Genomic DNA, 15638 nt, shown 5'->3' with positions numbered 1-15638 from the left:
TAGCTTGGCCTTGCTACCTGTAAGAGGTGCACCCCCCCTTCCCCCGGCTCATCCCTCTCTCCCACATCCCACCACCTCTGACGCCCAGGCTCCTGTCTAAGGCTCTTTTGCCACATGGCTGGAGATGGGTTTGGGGCCAGGAGGGTCCCCCCGTCTCAGCCAGCCGGCACGCCCGGCTTTAGGGAGGGATGAAACTCACAGGGTTCTTGGGAAGAAGCACAGCTTGGCACCCGGGAGAAATCTGCCGTCCTCTGCAGCGGTATTTGGTCAGCCCCTCCCAGGATCAGGGCCAGAGGCGGTGCCTGCATTTGCCTGGCTAGCAGCACGGGGGCTGAGGGCAGAGCCTGCTAATCCAGCCCCTTCTCGGGTACCCGGCAAGCGAAATCAACCAGCCGCTCCGACTTTGTCAAAGCCAAGTCTCCCCACGAGCCAATGGCTCATGGGGCTGACGTGGGGCAGGCACATTGGTTTCACAGCTAGGGGTACGCAAGGGACTGATGTGACCGGCATCCCATCCAGCCACCGTGGACTGCCCTCACCCAAGGGACCAGGCAGCCCTGGCGCAGCTGGGAAAACTGGAGCGGTGTGAGATTGAACAAGACTCAAACCCCGAACCTTCAGGAGCGGAGTCGAGCTCCACTCCCAAATTAAAGGCCTGGCTCTGGAAATCCAGACTGGATCAGCCCAGAGAGCAGGACCCAGCGATCTTTGGGCCTGGGAGGGACCAACCACCCCCCTTTCCACCGCCCCAAACCCAGCGCTCCTGCGCGTGCTCAGGGTGTGCCTGCATCGGGGTGATGAAAAGGGGGGGGGAGAGTTTGGAGTCTAGGGCCCAGGGATCTCCAGCACGCCCCACGGTGCAGCACCCAGGCCCAGCCCGCTGGGCTCAGCCTGTGGAACTTCAGCTCATGACACCCGTGCTCAGCCTTGTGCAATGTACACCGAATCTCAGGAGCCGACGTTCGTGGGGCGGAGTGTGCAAGAAGGAACCTTTACAGGGGTGGGCGATACCCACAAACTCACCTTCTGCCCAGAGAATCCTTAGCAAGCTGCTCGCTGACCTCACCCTCCTGCCCCCCGCCGCGGTCCCAGCTGCAAATCCAGAGCCATACTCCTTGGCTGCCGGGAAGCGAGGCTGGTGTCACCATGGGCAGGATCTGTCCCATTGTTTGGGGGTGGGTTTCCCCTGCAGGCCCCTCTGTGATTGTGCGTGCAAGGCTGCTGCCCCTCTGGAGCTTTCCACATGGGAGAGAGCGGCTGTGGGGGTAAGTGCTGTGACCTCTGAGAGAATGTGGGCTCAGGCGATATCCCCAATCCCTGGACTGATGACGCCCTGTTGCAGCTGGGATGGGACCCGTCCCTAGCGCTTACGTATTCACATGGTCTCTGTCTGATTTGCTCCCCTTCTCCCTTCCCAGCTGTCCTGTTCCCTCTCTGCAGCCCCCCTTTTCATCTTCAGTTGCTCCCCCCTTTCCTCTCCTCTAGATGCATCCCCTCTCAGCACTCTGCAGAGACACCAGAGTCACAGCTGCTCTCTCTGTGTCCTTCCCTGACATTCAGCGGGGCAGATTCCCACCTGACTCCACCATGTGGGCCACGGAGCTTTCAGGGTTTGTTACAGCCATCTGCATTTGGGTTGGGAAAGCAAGAGTCCTTCTGAGTTACCACCCGGCATAGGGTGACCAGATGGCCCAATTTTATAGGGACAGTCCCAACATTCAGGGCTTTTTCTTATATAGACCCCTATAACCCCCCACCCCATCCATTTTTTTCACACTTGCTATCTGGTCACCCTAGCCTGGCAGCTGCTATGGGCCCGGAATAGAGGGTTTAACAGCAAATTCTTGCCATTTCATAGTGTTGTATCCAGTGTCTGCTGTGCTGCAGGAATAAGGTAGGAAATAAGCACAGGTGAGCAGCTGCACTTTTCAGAACCACTTAGTGGGTAAGGCTGAGTTGACCTCTAGGTTGTAACCTGGAAGCTACAGGTTCAAATCCCCTACATAGTAGACAGGTCAACACTCATCCTGAGGGGGCATAAATCAAAGTCGAAGGGGACTTCTAGGTGAAATAGTCTGTGCGGTGTTGGTGAGAATACCTTTGGCCAAGATACTGGCTTCCCAACCAAAGGGACCATGTTCACAGGGGCTGCAGTTTTCCAGCAAAAAGAGTGCAAACCAAAACCAGACATTTGTCAAGAAGCACGCTGGCTTTTCAGCAGCTGAACAGTTTTACAAGAAATCAATGATTTCAACCCATTTTTCTCCCCATTAAAAATGAGGGTTGGGGAGAGAGAATCAGTGTTTGGTTCCAGTTTTTTGTCAGAAACCAGAAATGTTCCCTAGGAAACAGTTAAAAATCACTGCAGGCACAAGCTTTCGTGGGCTGCAGCCCACCTCGCCAGATGCGGTTAAGAATCAGTCACTTGCCAGCATAAAATGACTGGCATTTTCTCCGCCCGCTCTCGTGGAAAGCAAAGCCCTGTACAATTTATGCTAGGGCTTCTTTGGTGCTTTTCAGATAAGGAATCTTTGAGCTAAATTCAACCCTGCCCCAGGTTAGTTAGTTGCTGTTTGTCTAATAAACCCCTACTAGGGTCATTAGTGGTGTCAACCATTCGTCTTTCAACACCCAGAGCCCACTTCAGGAAGGTGACTTATGCATATGCTGATTTAATACTTTGCTGAATTGGTAGCTAAAAGCACAGCTCCCTGCTGCTTTAACTCAATGACCAACTCCACAACAGCTCCCACTAGTAGCTTGTTTTCCTCTATATGGACCAGTCTCTGGAAGGGGACATTACCCTTGGCCAGTGTGTTCAACTCCTCCCCTATTTTGAAGGGAACTATTGAAAATAAATGTTTTTATAAAAAACTGATTAAAAAAAAAATCAATATCTACAAAATAATATTTATCGTGCATGTCGCCGTCCGAGCACTTTACAAATATTAGCTAATTGACACTCTTGTGAGGTAGGGAAGTATCACCATCTCCATTTCACATGTGGGGAAACTGAGTCACAAAGAAGGGCGGTGACTTGCCTAAGGTCAAAGACGTCAGTGGCAGAGACCAGAATAAGGAGCTCCTCTTTTCCAGGCCCAGAGCCTCACAGGTGCATCTAACTCTCTTTGAGGATTCAAGCCCCAGTCCTTTGCTTAGACCACATCTCTCCATTCTTAGCAGGTTTTGGTAACATCGCTGGTTTACAGTTCCCCAAATTTGACTTTTCATTGGACTTCATTGGCTGAACTGCAACAACAACAAAACTGCTACAGCATTTTCACCGTTTTCTTCCTAAAGTTTCCTACATGCTCCAGTGTAGGTTGCAGTTTTGCAAAGGTCAACATTTTTTATTACATTTTTGGTTGACATATGGATTTTTGACAGGAAAAAAGAATGCCCCCCCTCCCCAATTCTTTTTCTTTTTCATTCCCCCCGCCCCCCCCTGCTCTGCTTGCAATCCATTTGTTTGAAAAACCAACACCTAAAATTGGGGCCTTAAACTAGCAAACCATTTCCTTGTAATGTTCAAGTGCATTTCGTGGTTTATTCCTGGTGAAGAGTATTTCTGGCCTTTTGCGCACAGCCACGTGCAGCAAAAATTGTGCACAGATCCTGTAATAAAGATATAAAGAATTTCATATTTGCCTGGAGTCCCAAACAAACCCCCAAACGTGGAAGAAATAAAAACCTCATGCTTTAAGGCCATGATCCTCTCTCAGAGGGGCATTGGAAAGCAGAAACTTCTCTTATGGGCAGATTATCCCATGTCTGCCTGCTGCAGGTTTCATACACCTTCCTCTGGTGCTGGCCCGTCTCTGAGGTAGGAGCCTAGGCTAAATAGTCAGCTCCCTTTGTTCTAAACCCTGAATAGGGCCCTGGGAAATATTCACAAGGAAGTTTGACAACCTTGAACGGCTTCTTATGTCTCTAATTTGGGGGGAATTGGTCCGATCTGGTGAAAAACACTGCACTTTGAGAGAGCTTTTTTTTCCCCCCTTGTAAATTTAGAGGCAGAAAAGGCCAACTTTCACCCCAAACAGGGGCCGGTTTTCTTGCACGTGAGCGTCAAAAGTTTTGAAATTCCAAAATGTCATAACATCCTTAATCTTTGTGAGCATTTGAAATGTCACAAGTTTTGATTTAAAAAAAAAGAATCCTACCAACAAACTTTGCATCCTTTGGAGACAATTTTGCTAAAAGCAATGTTTTGGGGGAGGAAAGCCACTAACAGATCTAGAACAAAATGGCAAATATTTTTCCTAAAAATCCTGGGTGGGGGAAGAGAGAATAGTCCATATTTTTCATGGTCCAAATCCTGATTATCAGCTGACACACTGCTGCTTATTCCTTACTGCACAGAGAGATCATTCCAAAGTCACTAGAGTTCCCTCCGGAAATGTTCAGACATCTACTTTAATAAGGCAATGAATCACCAGCAAATCTGCAATCAGCACACTAACCATTCGGGAAATTACCTTATAATCCTCCCGCTCTCTCTCTCTCACACACACACACAGTTCTAACAGTCTTGAACACCAGAGATAAATCCTGGAAATTTAGCTTAACTTGTACAGTTTGAAAAAGAAAAAATGAGTACTGTATGTAAAACTTTACTGAATAATGTGGTTTCTTATGGTTAATAAAAGTTATGTCATGATGCCCACCTGCCTTTTCTTCCGTTGTTTTCAAAGTCTGCATAGCAAGTGATCACTATGAAAGAGATCCACAGGTTGAACGTCAGAATGCCAGCAACATTTCCCACTTTGACTTTTCTTTTTAAAGGGGGAAAAATTTTTGAAAAAGCGTTCCCAGTGTTCCCCTCCTTTTCAAACCAGCTCAGCAAAACGTCACATTGTTTAAACTAAAATAGAATTAATGCTATCAACCCACCACTCTGGAGCAAGCAGTGCTCACATGCAACCCTACAATAATAAACCAGTGTGTGCAGCCGGCATTTGGGAGTGAGCCAACAGTAGCCAACCAGAATGTGGCGGGTGAGATGTGGGGCCGGACCGGGAGGGTAAAAAAGGGAGTTTTTAAGGCTCTGTGGGGGCAGAGTACCCCCTAGAGAAATAAAATGCATTACACACGTTCGCTCACGTTCACACAGCGACACACACGGGCACTGTCACAGCACACCATACATAGAAATTAAAGCCGGAGAAGGTGCTGCTGCCTCTCCGCCTGCTGTGGCCGACAGGGGATGGATCACTCGATAATTGCTCGGTTCTGTTCATTCCCTCTGAAGCCCCTGGCACTGGCCGCTGTCAGGGACAGGACACTGGGCTAATGGACCATTGGGCTGACCCAGTCAGGCCAGTCTTATGTTCTCTGCAGTCCATTCTCCGGCGCTTTGTCTGGTCCGGTCCGGTCCGGTCCAGTTCAGTGTCATACAGCCCCTGGGACTGTGCTGGGACCCAGCACAGGGCACGTGGCCCCTTGCAGCCTCCTTACCCTGCACACCAGGGGCAGGGAATCACTGAGCCTTAAGTGACTGGACCACGGCCACAGAAGGAGTCAGTGGCAGAATGGGTTAGATCCTGGCTCCCAAGCCTGGCTTAGATTGCTGGACTGTGCTGAAAGCTCCACAAAGACTGACTGTGCTGCCATCTATGCATAGTTACACAACCTGCCCCTGGCATGCACATGCACGCACAAACACACACACACAACTTCCCTCCCAACACAAAAACACACAAACCATTATCTGCTTCCTGCCAAACTGGTACACTATCTTCCCCCTACACATACAACCACCTTCCCTCCCAACACACAAACACACACGAAAACCACCTTCCCTCCCATACCGTTACACAATCCTCCCACACAAACACACACCTTCCTTCCCACACTGTTACACAATCGTCCCCCTACACACACACACAAAACCACTTACAACCCCCCACTCACCCTAGACAATTATACACCCTTCTCCCAGCATGCACACACATTACAAACCCTTCCTACACACACACACACACACACACACACACACACACACACAATTATCTATTCCTCCAAACACAGTTTCACAATTCTCCCCCCACCCACAAACTTCCTACTCTCCAACACACAGCTACACAACCCCTTGCCAGACACACACAACCACCAGTAACTCCTCAACACACAGCTACACAACCCCCTGCCACACACACCATCAACTCCCCTGACACAAAGCTACACAACTCCCTTCCACACACAGCCACCACCTACTCCCCCAATACACACCTACACAACCCCCTGCGACACACACAGCCACCACCAACTCCCCCATACACACCTACACAACCCCCTGCGACACACACAACCACCACCAACTCCCCCATACACACCTACACAATCCCCTGCCACACACACAACCACCACCAATTCCACTGATATACACCTACACAACCCCCTGCCACACACATAACCACCACCAACTCCTCCGACACAGTTACACAACTTCCTGCCACACACACACACACACACAGCCACCACCAGCTCCCCCGACACACAGCCACACAACCCCCTGCCACACACATACACAACCAGCTCCCCAGATACAACTACACAACCCCCTGCCACACACACACACAGCCACCACCTAGTCCCCCAACACACATCCACACAACCCGCTGCCACACACACACACAAAACCAACTCCCGAGTTACAGCTACACAACCCCCTGCCCCCCCCCCCCACATATAACCATCACCAACTCCCCCGACACACAGCATGCAATGCTACACCTGAGGCCGCGGGCGGGAGCTCTCCGGTGACCTTCACCTCCAGACGGGGCCCGGGCCCCCAGCCAGGTGCTGCTGCGGTGACCGTTTACAGTCAACAGGGGCCTGTGTGGGCAGGTCTCACCCACGCCTGGGCGAGCCGGGCAGCCCGTAGCCGCTGGGCAGGGTCAGATCTCGCCAGCTCGGGCCAGCTCGGGAGGCGACGGAGCACGTCACCCTCTGCTATAAAAAAACCCCAGCCACAGCCTGCCCTGCTCCCTCCCGCCCCCCGTGCGCCCAGCCATGGCCGCCAAGGTGGAGGCACGGCTCAGCGGGCACCCAGCATCTCTGGCAGGGGCCCTGGAGCAGGCCCGTGCCGTCACCAGGAATTACGTCACCAACCCCAGGCTGAGTGAGTACCGTCGGGGGGACTGTGCCGGGCGGGGGGCGTCGGGGCCGTGCAGGGCCCGCGAGAACCTCCCCTGCCCCGGGACATGCCTTCGGCACCCAGCCCGGGGTTGTGTTTGGGGCAGGGGAGGTGGCGGGGAGCAATGGGGATTTCAGATCTTAGTGTTTAGCTCCCCTCTCCCCCCGAGGCCAGCTGGCGGTCCGGCAGTGTTATCTAGTAGCTAGCTCCTGTGTTCTTCTTCCACCTGCTTCTGCCGCTGACTCGCTGCGCGGCCCGGGCACGTCACGGCCCCGTGCCTCAGTTTCCCCATCTGCAGATTAGGGCTCATGTGACTCACCGGCCCTGTCCAAGTGGCTTGGAGCGCCCCAGGTGGAGTGCAGCGCATGGTGCGTGTTTCTGGGAGGTGCACGGAAAGACCCTCATGGCAACTGAGGGCCTCTGTAGCGCACGGTCAGGGGAGCTCACCTCCCCCAGGGAGCGTACATGGGGCCTGTTGGATTGGCGTCCTCAGCTCCATCCGGGATGGGGACCCCTTTAATCTCTGCCTTCTGCCTCCTCCTTGTGTTAGCTGCACCCCCAGCCCAGCGCACCATTTCCCCATAGTTATGGGGATGGGTCAGGTATCCCGTCACTTTATATAACACTTTGTGTTCACACTGAGACTTGGTGTCTGGGAGGTTTGTTTCAAACTGACGTAAAAGTGACATTTACACCCACAGAGAAGGGCTCTGGATTGATTCTGTTCTCTGCGACACCGGAGTAAATCTGGAGTGACACCAGCAAAGCTAATGGAGTGACTCCAGATCTACATCGGTGTATATGAGAACAGAATCGGGCCCAGAAAGAGGTGTGCTCAAGTGAGAAACCTTGTAGGGCAGAAGAGTCTGTCGTTCTCCAAATTCTGCAGAGAAGTCACTTGTATTCAGAATTCTCCACCAGTGTGTGTGTTGGGGGGGAGGGGGGAGGGACATTGGGGAAGAGGTTATGCAAAAAAATACATTTTATATGAAAATTTCCTCTGGTCTGTGTTGGAAGATTTGGCACTTAGAAAATTCCTCTTTTTTGTGGCATTTCACAAGATGAGCTTTTCCCCTCCTGACGACAGACAAGCAGCTGAATTTTCACGTGGTGGACTTGCAGATCCAGCAGGGCATGAAAATGAGCCAAACTTCACCAATTTCAGCCCTATTTTTGAGCGGGGGGAGGGGTGGGGGAATTACAAATATTTAGCCGAGATTTCCTAAAAACAAGGCAAGTTTCAGTCGTGTATCAAAATGTGAAAGTAAGCAAGTGAAAATCTTTTTCCTGTTGCTGGGGAAATTTCTCAGATCTTTTGTGTGTGTGTGTGTGTGAATGAGAGAGAGAGATTGTTTATATCTGCAACTGTGATTGTGATTGTGTGTATATGGAAGTGTGATTGTGTGTGTGTGTGTGTGTGTGTGTGAAAGAGAGAGAGAGAAATCAGGTTCTGTTTGTGTATTTAGGTGTGTGTGTGCGCGCGCATGCTCACTTGTTTTCCTATATGCCTCTGGACACCTGAAGGCTGCATGTTTGGGTGTGTGTGGCTGCCTGTGTGTGTCTAGTAGATGTGTGTGTTTGTGTCCCACCCACACAGCTGGCCCCACAAATCTCCTGTCTTGCAAAGGCTGCCGGATAACCTTGCCCAAGAACTCCCGGAAGAGTTCCCACCTTCCCAGCAGCTCCGTCTCCCCTGACCTCAGCCCCACCCTGATAGCTTGTCAGCGCTGCGTAATACACCCCCCGCCCCCCCCCAGAACAGGCTCAGTGACGCCACATGCACACCACTGGCAGGCCAGGGATCCTCCACAAGCAAAAGCAGCTGATGATCTGACGTCTTTACACAAAACCAGACTTCGCCCAAACACTCAGACAGCAGCACCTGCATTCCATGAACCGGCTTGTCTGACTGTGGCACCCCCTGCCTATCCCGCCCCCGAAGGAATCAGAACTGCTCAAGTGTGTGTCATAGGCCCTGCACTGCACACAGTTAGCAGAGATGCTCTACAGGCTTGGCTTTTGGAACAGGAGGAGAGGCGTTGTATGCCCCGCTGTGGCTGTGGCCATGGGATGCAGGGTCCTGGTAACCGGGGAAGGAATCTGCAGGGGACTGGCTAGCCTGGGGATGAGCAACAGAGCATTTCCCCCCCTAAGGTGCTTGTTCCCACTCAGCCCATCATTTGACACGGTCGATGGCTACTTAGTGGGCTTGGAGCACTGAGTCTGGAGGGGAAGGAGGCTCCGTCCGGGTGTGCACCTTGCACAAACAGCCAGCACGCTGGGCACTATCTGGGCAGAGAGGCCATGGGCTGTGGAGACAGGAAGGCCCTAGATCGAGTCCCTCCCTGTTAGGGCTGCGTGGGGGAACTTAAATTCCTCAGTCCCAATCCAGGGCCCAACCGCTTGGCCACCCATGGCCTGAGCTGGGGGCAAAGTGTAGCCTGTAACACCCAGCCAGCTCCCTGGTTCGTGGGCCCAGAGGAGAGGGGCAGAATCTGCCCCCGTAATTCAGCGCAGGTGCAAAAAATGTGGGTGCATTTTCCCCAGGCCTGAGCGTGCTGGCAAAAAGACCGGCCAGGCTTTTGAAACTCCAGGGGCCTCATTTCACCAGCTCTGCGCTAGGCTGAGTCCATTATCACTCCCGATTTACACCCCGGTAAGCGAGAGGAGACTCAGGCTCTCCCTGTCTACGGTTAACTGCCCGTCCCTTGCTCTCCCGCTCCCCCCTCACTCTGCCCTTCTCCCAGCGGCCAGCTCCTCAGGGCACAGTGTCTCTGTGTTTGTACAGCGCCGAGCACCATGGGGTCCTGGTTTGTGACCGAAGTCCTAGGTGCAATATACATCATGAATACACAGAAACGTGCTAGTTATCCATCCCACACACGTCAGCGTGGCATCGGGTGCTCTGGATCGCTCCGTGCCTCAGTTTCCCCCGCTGTACAACGGGGTTCAGGAATAACAAGCCCCTGTCTCAGGGAGGTGTTGGGTGCTTGTCGGGTGCTAGCGGCGCCGTGTGGGGAGGGGAAGAACGCTGCGGCTGCCATGCTGTACAGCTGCTCCGAGATCACTTTCCTTTGCTCCCCTTACCCCGTCTGCCGCAATCGCCTTGTCCAGCTCAAGGTGAATCCAGAACGGCCTGGGCAGGCCCTGCCGCAGCTGCATTTATTTCCCCAAGCACCGAGCCGAAGTGCTCCCTCCGAGCAGAGCAGCCTGTGTTTGCTGTCAACAGCCAGGGACTGGCTCAGCGGGGCCGGGCTGCCCCGCCTCATCCAGTTCAACCAGGGAGGCTTTGCCTGGTGCGTGGAGAGCTGCAGGGAGCAGCCAGGACTCACAACAAGGCAGCGTCAAGGTCACGTCCAGGGTCAGCTTGCAGCAGAGAGTGAGGGGCAGGCTGGCGCGGAGGCAATGCAGGCTCCACGGGGCAAGGGGAGAATTGGGGCGAGCCGGGTGCAGCTTTGTGTGGGAAAAAGGGCCCTGCTCCTTTTCTGGTTTGTTTGGTTTTTTTTGTGTGTGGGGGGGTGTTAATTAAATGCTTTGGAGATAATTCTCATTTTTTTTAGAAGTGTGTGTGTGTGTGCGGAAAAGGGGTGTCACGGGGTTCACTCACTGCTGGCAGTGCCTCCTGCTGGCCAGCCTGGGGATTAGCTCCAGCCCAGCATTGCGCTCTCCCCTCCCAGGGTCTTTCCCATCATCCTCTCACCCCAGAAACTGCAGCCTCTGCTTCCCAACTCAGCCGGGTCACCGTCCGTGTTCCCCCCTCCTGGGGTATCAGGGTCTATCCGGGACAAATCACCCCAGGCAGCCCACTGGGCTTTGCCTGGTCTGTGCCACGCGCCCAGTGGCTGGCAGGGGAACCTGGGCCTGACCCCCTTCTCCTCCAGACTCCAGGTCAAGGGCCCTCTGGTTAGCAGCCAAGGCCTGCGCTGCTGTTCCTTGCTGCTGTTCCCCTGAGCCTCCTCCAACTTCCCGGCTTCCCCCCTCCCTGGGCCCACCAGCCTCCCCACTCCCTTCTCTCCAGGAGTGGCCCTCTATAGTCCCCACACACCTCCCAGGGAGTGCCTGGAACGAGCCAGCCTGCTGCCAGGCTTACCTAGACCCTGCCTGTCCCTGCCCAGCTGCACCTGTTCTACTTAAATCCCGGTGCCCGGCCGTCTCCTTCTCCAGGTGCAGCCCGGGCAGTTAATTGGCCCATTTAGTCATTTTAACCTCGCCAGGGCTTGTGTGGGGGTGGACACTCATTGTAGAGGGTCAGTGGGGGTTGCAGAGGGTCAGTGGGGTTGCTAATAGTCCCTTATTTTTCCCATCTCTGTTGCTGGGGGCTGCAAAAAGCAGCAAGAAAGGCCCAGAGAATGGAGGTGAGTCCTGCTTCTTAATAATAATGATAATATTGGGAGAATGGGTACAAAGAAAAGAGCCCCTTAGTTTTTAAATATAATGTTGGCGTGTGTGTGTGTGTGTGTGTGTGTGTGTGTGTGTGTGTGTGTGTGTGGGGGGTTTGTGAGGGGGATCTATGGGGGTTAACCAAGAAAATCTGATTTTGTTTGTTTGTTTGTTTTTTGTTTTGTGGTTTAGTAACTGGGATTTTTTTCCCCTTCCGTCCTGACCCTCCCCCATTTTTTTTCCCCTTCCTTTTTCCATTTTCCTCCTAAGAAAAGGGGAGGGGAGACAAAAAATGAAAACAAAAGTCAATTTTCAGGGTTTTTTTGGTGGGGAAAAACATTAAAACCTGTACAATTTGTCATACAATAAAATCTCTGAGTAGGGATGAAACTGGTCTGATGGGACCCGGGACTCCTGTGCTGGGTCTGCCGCTAGCACCCGGGTGTTCTCTGTCCCATGCTTTCACCATGAGACCCTCCTCTCTTCATAATGCAATGTGTCCTGCATTTGGACTTAGCAGAACTTGATTTTTATGTTATGATTTTGTTGGATAGGATCGATGTTCATTTTTAAGCCTTTTTTCTGTTTTCATTGGTGTAAATTTTCACAGCTGTGGCAGATGGGGATGGGGGGGGGAGTCAAACAGCAATTATTCCATGCGAGTAGACACTGATGTGACTCAAAAAGTTAATGTGCATACCCGTCGAAACACAAATGGCCACCCGCACCTATCCAAATATACAGAGGAAATATCCTTCAATCAAATGCTTCTCAAGGAGCATTTTCTTGCTTTGCCTCGCTGTAAATTCCAGTTATCAGTGGAGACGCTTTCCCCCGGTTTATGCGTGTGCGTGAAACTGACCTTTCCTGTCATTTACCCATACAAAAATCAAATCCTTCCAAGCCTATTGACGCTGGACACTGCAGCGTTCAGGGCTGCACCCCGGCAAGATTGTACGCCGTCTTGGCCGTGCATGCTGCTCACGCAGAGCTTTTCATTTCCTGGGGGCAGCGTCCCTTCCAACTCGGGGCAGTTTATCAGGACTGGGGACTCCCACACTCCATCTGCTTGTTCCTAGGGCCTCCCCCCTCACAAACCGCTCCCTGCAGGAGGGTGCTAGTCACACCGTGGGGGAGCCGGGAGGAGGGGTGCCCAGACTCAAATTAACGGGAGTTGTTTCCTGCCCTTCCAGTCCCGCTGCAGAGACCAGGTCCGCGCTGGCAGCTGCAGAGCCTGCCTGGGGGAGGCTCGCTTGGCCTAGCGTGCTGCAGTAGTAGCATCTCCCCCCGCCCAGTCCCAGTCTGGATCCAGAGCTCAAGGCTGCCCAGATGTGGGGATTTGCTCAAGACAGAGGAGATTCACTTGGCTGGCGTCCCTGGCGAGGACGGCAGAGCATCTGAGTGGGGGGGGGCTCTGGATTTAGCCCAGCGGATTTTCCTGCCCATTTTCTAAGCTGAAAAGTTTCTGGTCGTTCAGCCAAAGCTTCAGAAAAAGAAACTTGTGGATGCCTTCTCCCGGCTGAACGTTGGGAGGCTCCTCTTACTCCCCCGTCGCTAGTTCAAATAGCGAACACACTCGCCATTGCAGGGCATTCTTATTTGTATCACAGGAGCAGTGACACCCCACTAGGACCAGGGCCCTGCTGTGCTAGGTGCTGCACGTGCACAGAGTTAACAGTTAGTCCCTGCCCTGAAGACCTGACGGCATGAATAGGCAGAGGGGAAACTGAGGCCCAGAGAGAGGAGGGGACGTGCCGGCAGTCACAGCAGGTCAGTGGCTGAGTTTCCTGAGTCTGAGGCTCTACCCACTAGAGAACACTGTCTCTCCGTTGAATCTTTACAATATGGCTCGTGTTCTGGCCACCACGGCTGGTCGGGGAGCCCTTGTCACGCTGCTGGGAGTCCACGCTTTGCTTTAATTCATGCGTCCGTGACAACAGGTGCTGAATGCAGAGCCACCTGCTGATTTACCTCCCCTCCAGGCTCACAGGATAGGCAGGGGCAGGGCTTTGGCCAGGAGCTCTCTGAGGAAAAGCCAACAGCTGCAGGACCTGGCGTGGGTGGCGTGGCATGGATTGCTCCTCCCTGGGAGTCTCTGCCCCCTGCGAGGGGGTGCTGTGGTACTAGACGGCCTGTCTTTTAGCTGAGATTGAGACGTCGAACCAAGGTCCTGCCCACCTGCTGTCACGAACCATCCCTGGGCCCTTGCCCAGAGCAAGGGTGTTCGCCTCGCTCGCGTGGCCAGATTGCAGAGTTACGTTCTCCCTCTCCCGGTTCCCTTTGCCCTTTCAGCGGAATGCAGGAGTCTTCTCTGCCTCCGAAACTGTTGTGTGATGTCACCATGGGGCTGCTGTGTCTTGCCCCAGAAGTGGCTGCATTTCTGTGGTCAGCTAAGTCGTTCTGTAAGCCGTTCGTAAGGCACTTGGGGATCCCTCTGAGGTTCACTGCGCCCGTAAGGGGAAGATCTCTTTGCTTGTTCAGGGACACAGAACTGGCAGGGACCTCCTGGGCCATTGAATCCAGCCCCTGCGATCACAGGCGACCCCTTCAGATCATCCCCTTCAGAAACGTATCAAGCTCTGTCTTCAATCTAGTTGGCTCTTTGCCCTTCCCTCCCCTGCTTCTCCCATGGGGAGGCTGGTCCCCTGATGGAGCTAGACACCGCCAGCAGAACTCACTGTCTCTTCCTCCTACATCTGGCTCAGCAGAAGGTCTCCCCGCCTCTAAAGACACCTCCAGGGAGCAGCTCCTCTGCAACCCGCTTCAGTGCCCCAGACGTTTAGCTCCAGAGAGGCCGCTGCAGATCTCCCCACGCTGCAAACCTTCAGCCGGGCCAATCTGCCTGGTCCCCCCCCGCAGCAGCATGCTCCTAACCTCCGTGACCTCTCATCTGCCGGGCGTGAAGGCTCACGCTGTTCTTCACAGGAGTGTGCTCTGCAGGGTCAAGGGCTTGGAACGGCGTCTGAATGTGTCTTTCCGATTCCAGTCCTGCTCGTAAAGAGGGGCCGCTTTCCCACTGCCTAACCCAGGCCGGAGGAGAGGGGGCAGGGAGAACAGCAGCTGAGGGCATGGGGGGGGGGGCTCAGGAGGGCAGGGATAGAGGGTTTTGGCACGGCTCCGGGCAGCAATGTCCGGCTCTGTTTCCCAGGGAGGCTGAAAGGAGACCGCAACATCAGTTACACGTATAATCCCAGAAGCAGCAACTCTGCCAACTCCAACTAAATTTCCCCCGGGGAGAGACGTGGCCTGTTCGTTGGAACCCAGCAGAAACAGATCCTGAGCACCCAGCTCAGGTTCATGATCAAATTGAGCTTGGGAAAACCAATGTTTAGCTAGGAAACCTGCACAATCTGGCGCTGGTGGGTGAGTGGGATGGTTGATTCGGTAGGTCCTATTCAACCGTCTGAACCACCAGGGCTCGGGGGAGCTGTTCTGGTGGGGCTGCTGCCCTTTCGCATTAGATCAGTACCTCCGAACACCTTTTGCAAGGAGGTAAATGGGATCCCAGTGTGAACCCAAATGCCCTGCCCGACTGCTTGGTGAGGTCGTTACATTCTGCCAGCCTGCATGCTCCCTGGGATGTCAGCTGGTTACGATAGTTTTCTATACCGCCCCAAACCCAAAGCGTTGCTGCCTGTTAAACAGCTGCCACATTCCACCCCAGTGGGGGCTGCATCACAGTGATGGTTGCACTCAATCCTGCATGGGTGTCGTTTGCAACGAGCTTTGGGGAGCAAATGGCATTCTAGAAACACAAGAATTTCATTTCTTTGCCTGATCCCCCAAACAGTCGGTGATCAATTAAACTGAGAGTGACCAGGTATTGAACACCCACTCTTACAGGGTCTGTGTGTGTGTCCCAACGTTTCACTTGACACTGCATGAAATCCAGTCAGGTAACTTGTTAAAATGATTGTACCCCAGGCTGGTGACAGATTCAGCTACCGGATGGCTGGGCTCTGAGCAGCTGCTTTTGTTCATTACAGCCCTTTGCAGGGGCGGGAAAGCCTAGCAGGGCTGGTGGTAGAACAGCTATTCCCCATCCGATGCCATTTCCTTCTCCTCAGCCATTGCAACACAACCGCTGCCCAGAGGGAGAGGCAGTGGCAGGCTAAGGACT

General features: G+C 53.5%; 1 protein-coding gene across 2 annotated transcripts in view; it reads left to right on the top strand.

The window, feature by feature from the left end:
- The first annotated feature begins 7014 nt into the window (after positions 1-7014).
- Positions 7015-15638, top strand: part of ATP6V1B1 (ATPase H+ transporting V1 subunit B1) — a 77868-nt gene continuing 69244 nt past the window's right edge. The window contains exon 1 of one of the 2 annotated variants that reach the window (XM_067533474.1): positions 7015-7123. In XM_067533474.1, the coding sequence (XP_067389575.1) occupies positions 7015-7123 (109 nt within the window). Of the gene's footprint in view, positions 7124-11475; positions 11494-15638 lie in introns of those variants that run through there. The other variant, XM_067533475.1, reaches the window with a different exon arrangement.

The sequence above is a fragment of the Emydura macquarii genome, unplaced genomic scaffold (genome assembly GCF_026122565.2).
Source record: "Emydura macquarii macquarii isolate MOO-44397 ecotype Brisbane River unplaced genomic scaffold, CSIRO-AGI_Emac_v2 contig_3345, whole genome shotgun sequence".
In the NCBI taxonomy this organism is placed as follows: domain Eukaryota; kingdom Metazoa; phylum Chordata; order Testudines; family Chelidae; genus Emydura; species Emydura macquarii.
The sequence above is the reverse complement of the archived record's forward strand: the minus strand, read 5'-3'. Positions and strand labels throughout refer to the sequence as shown.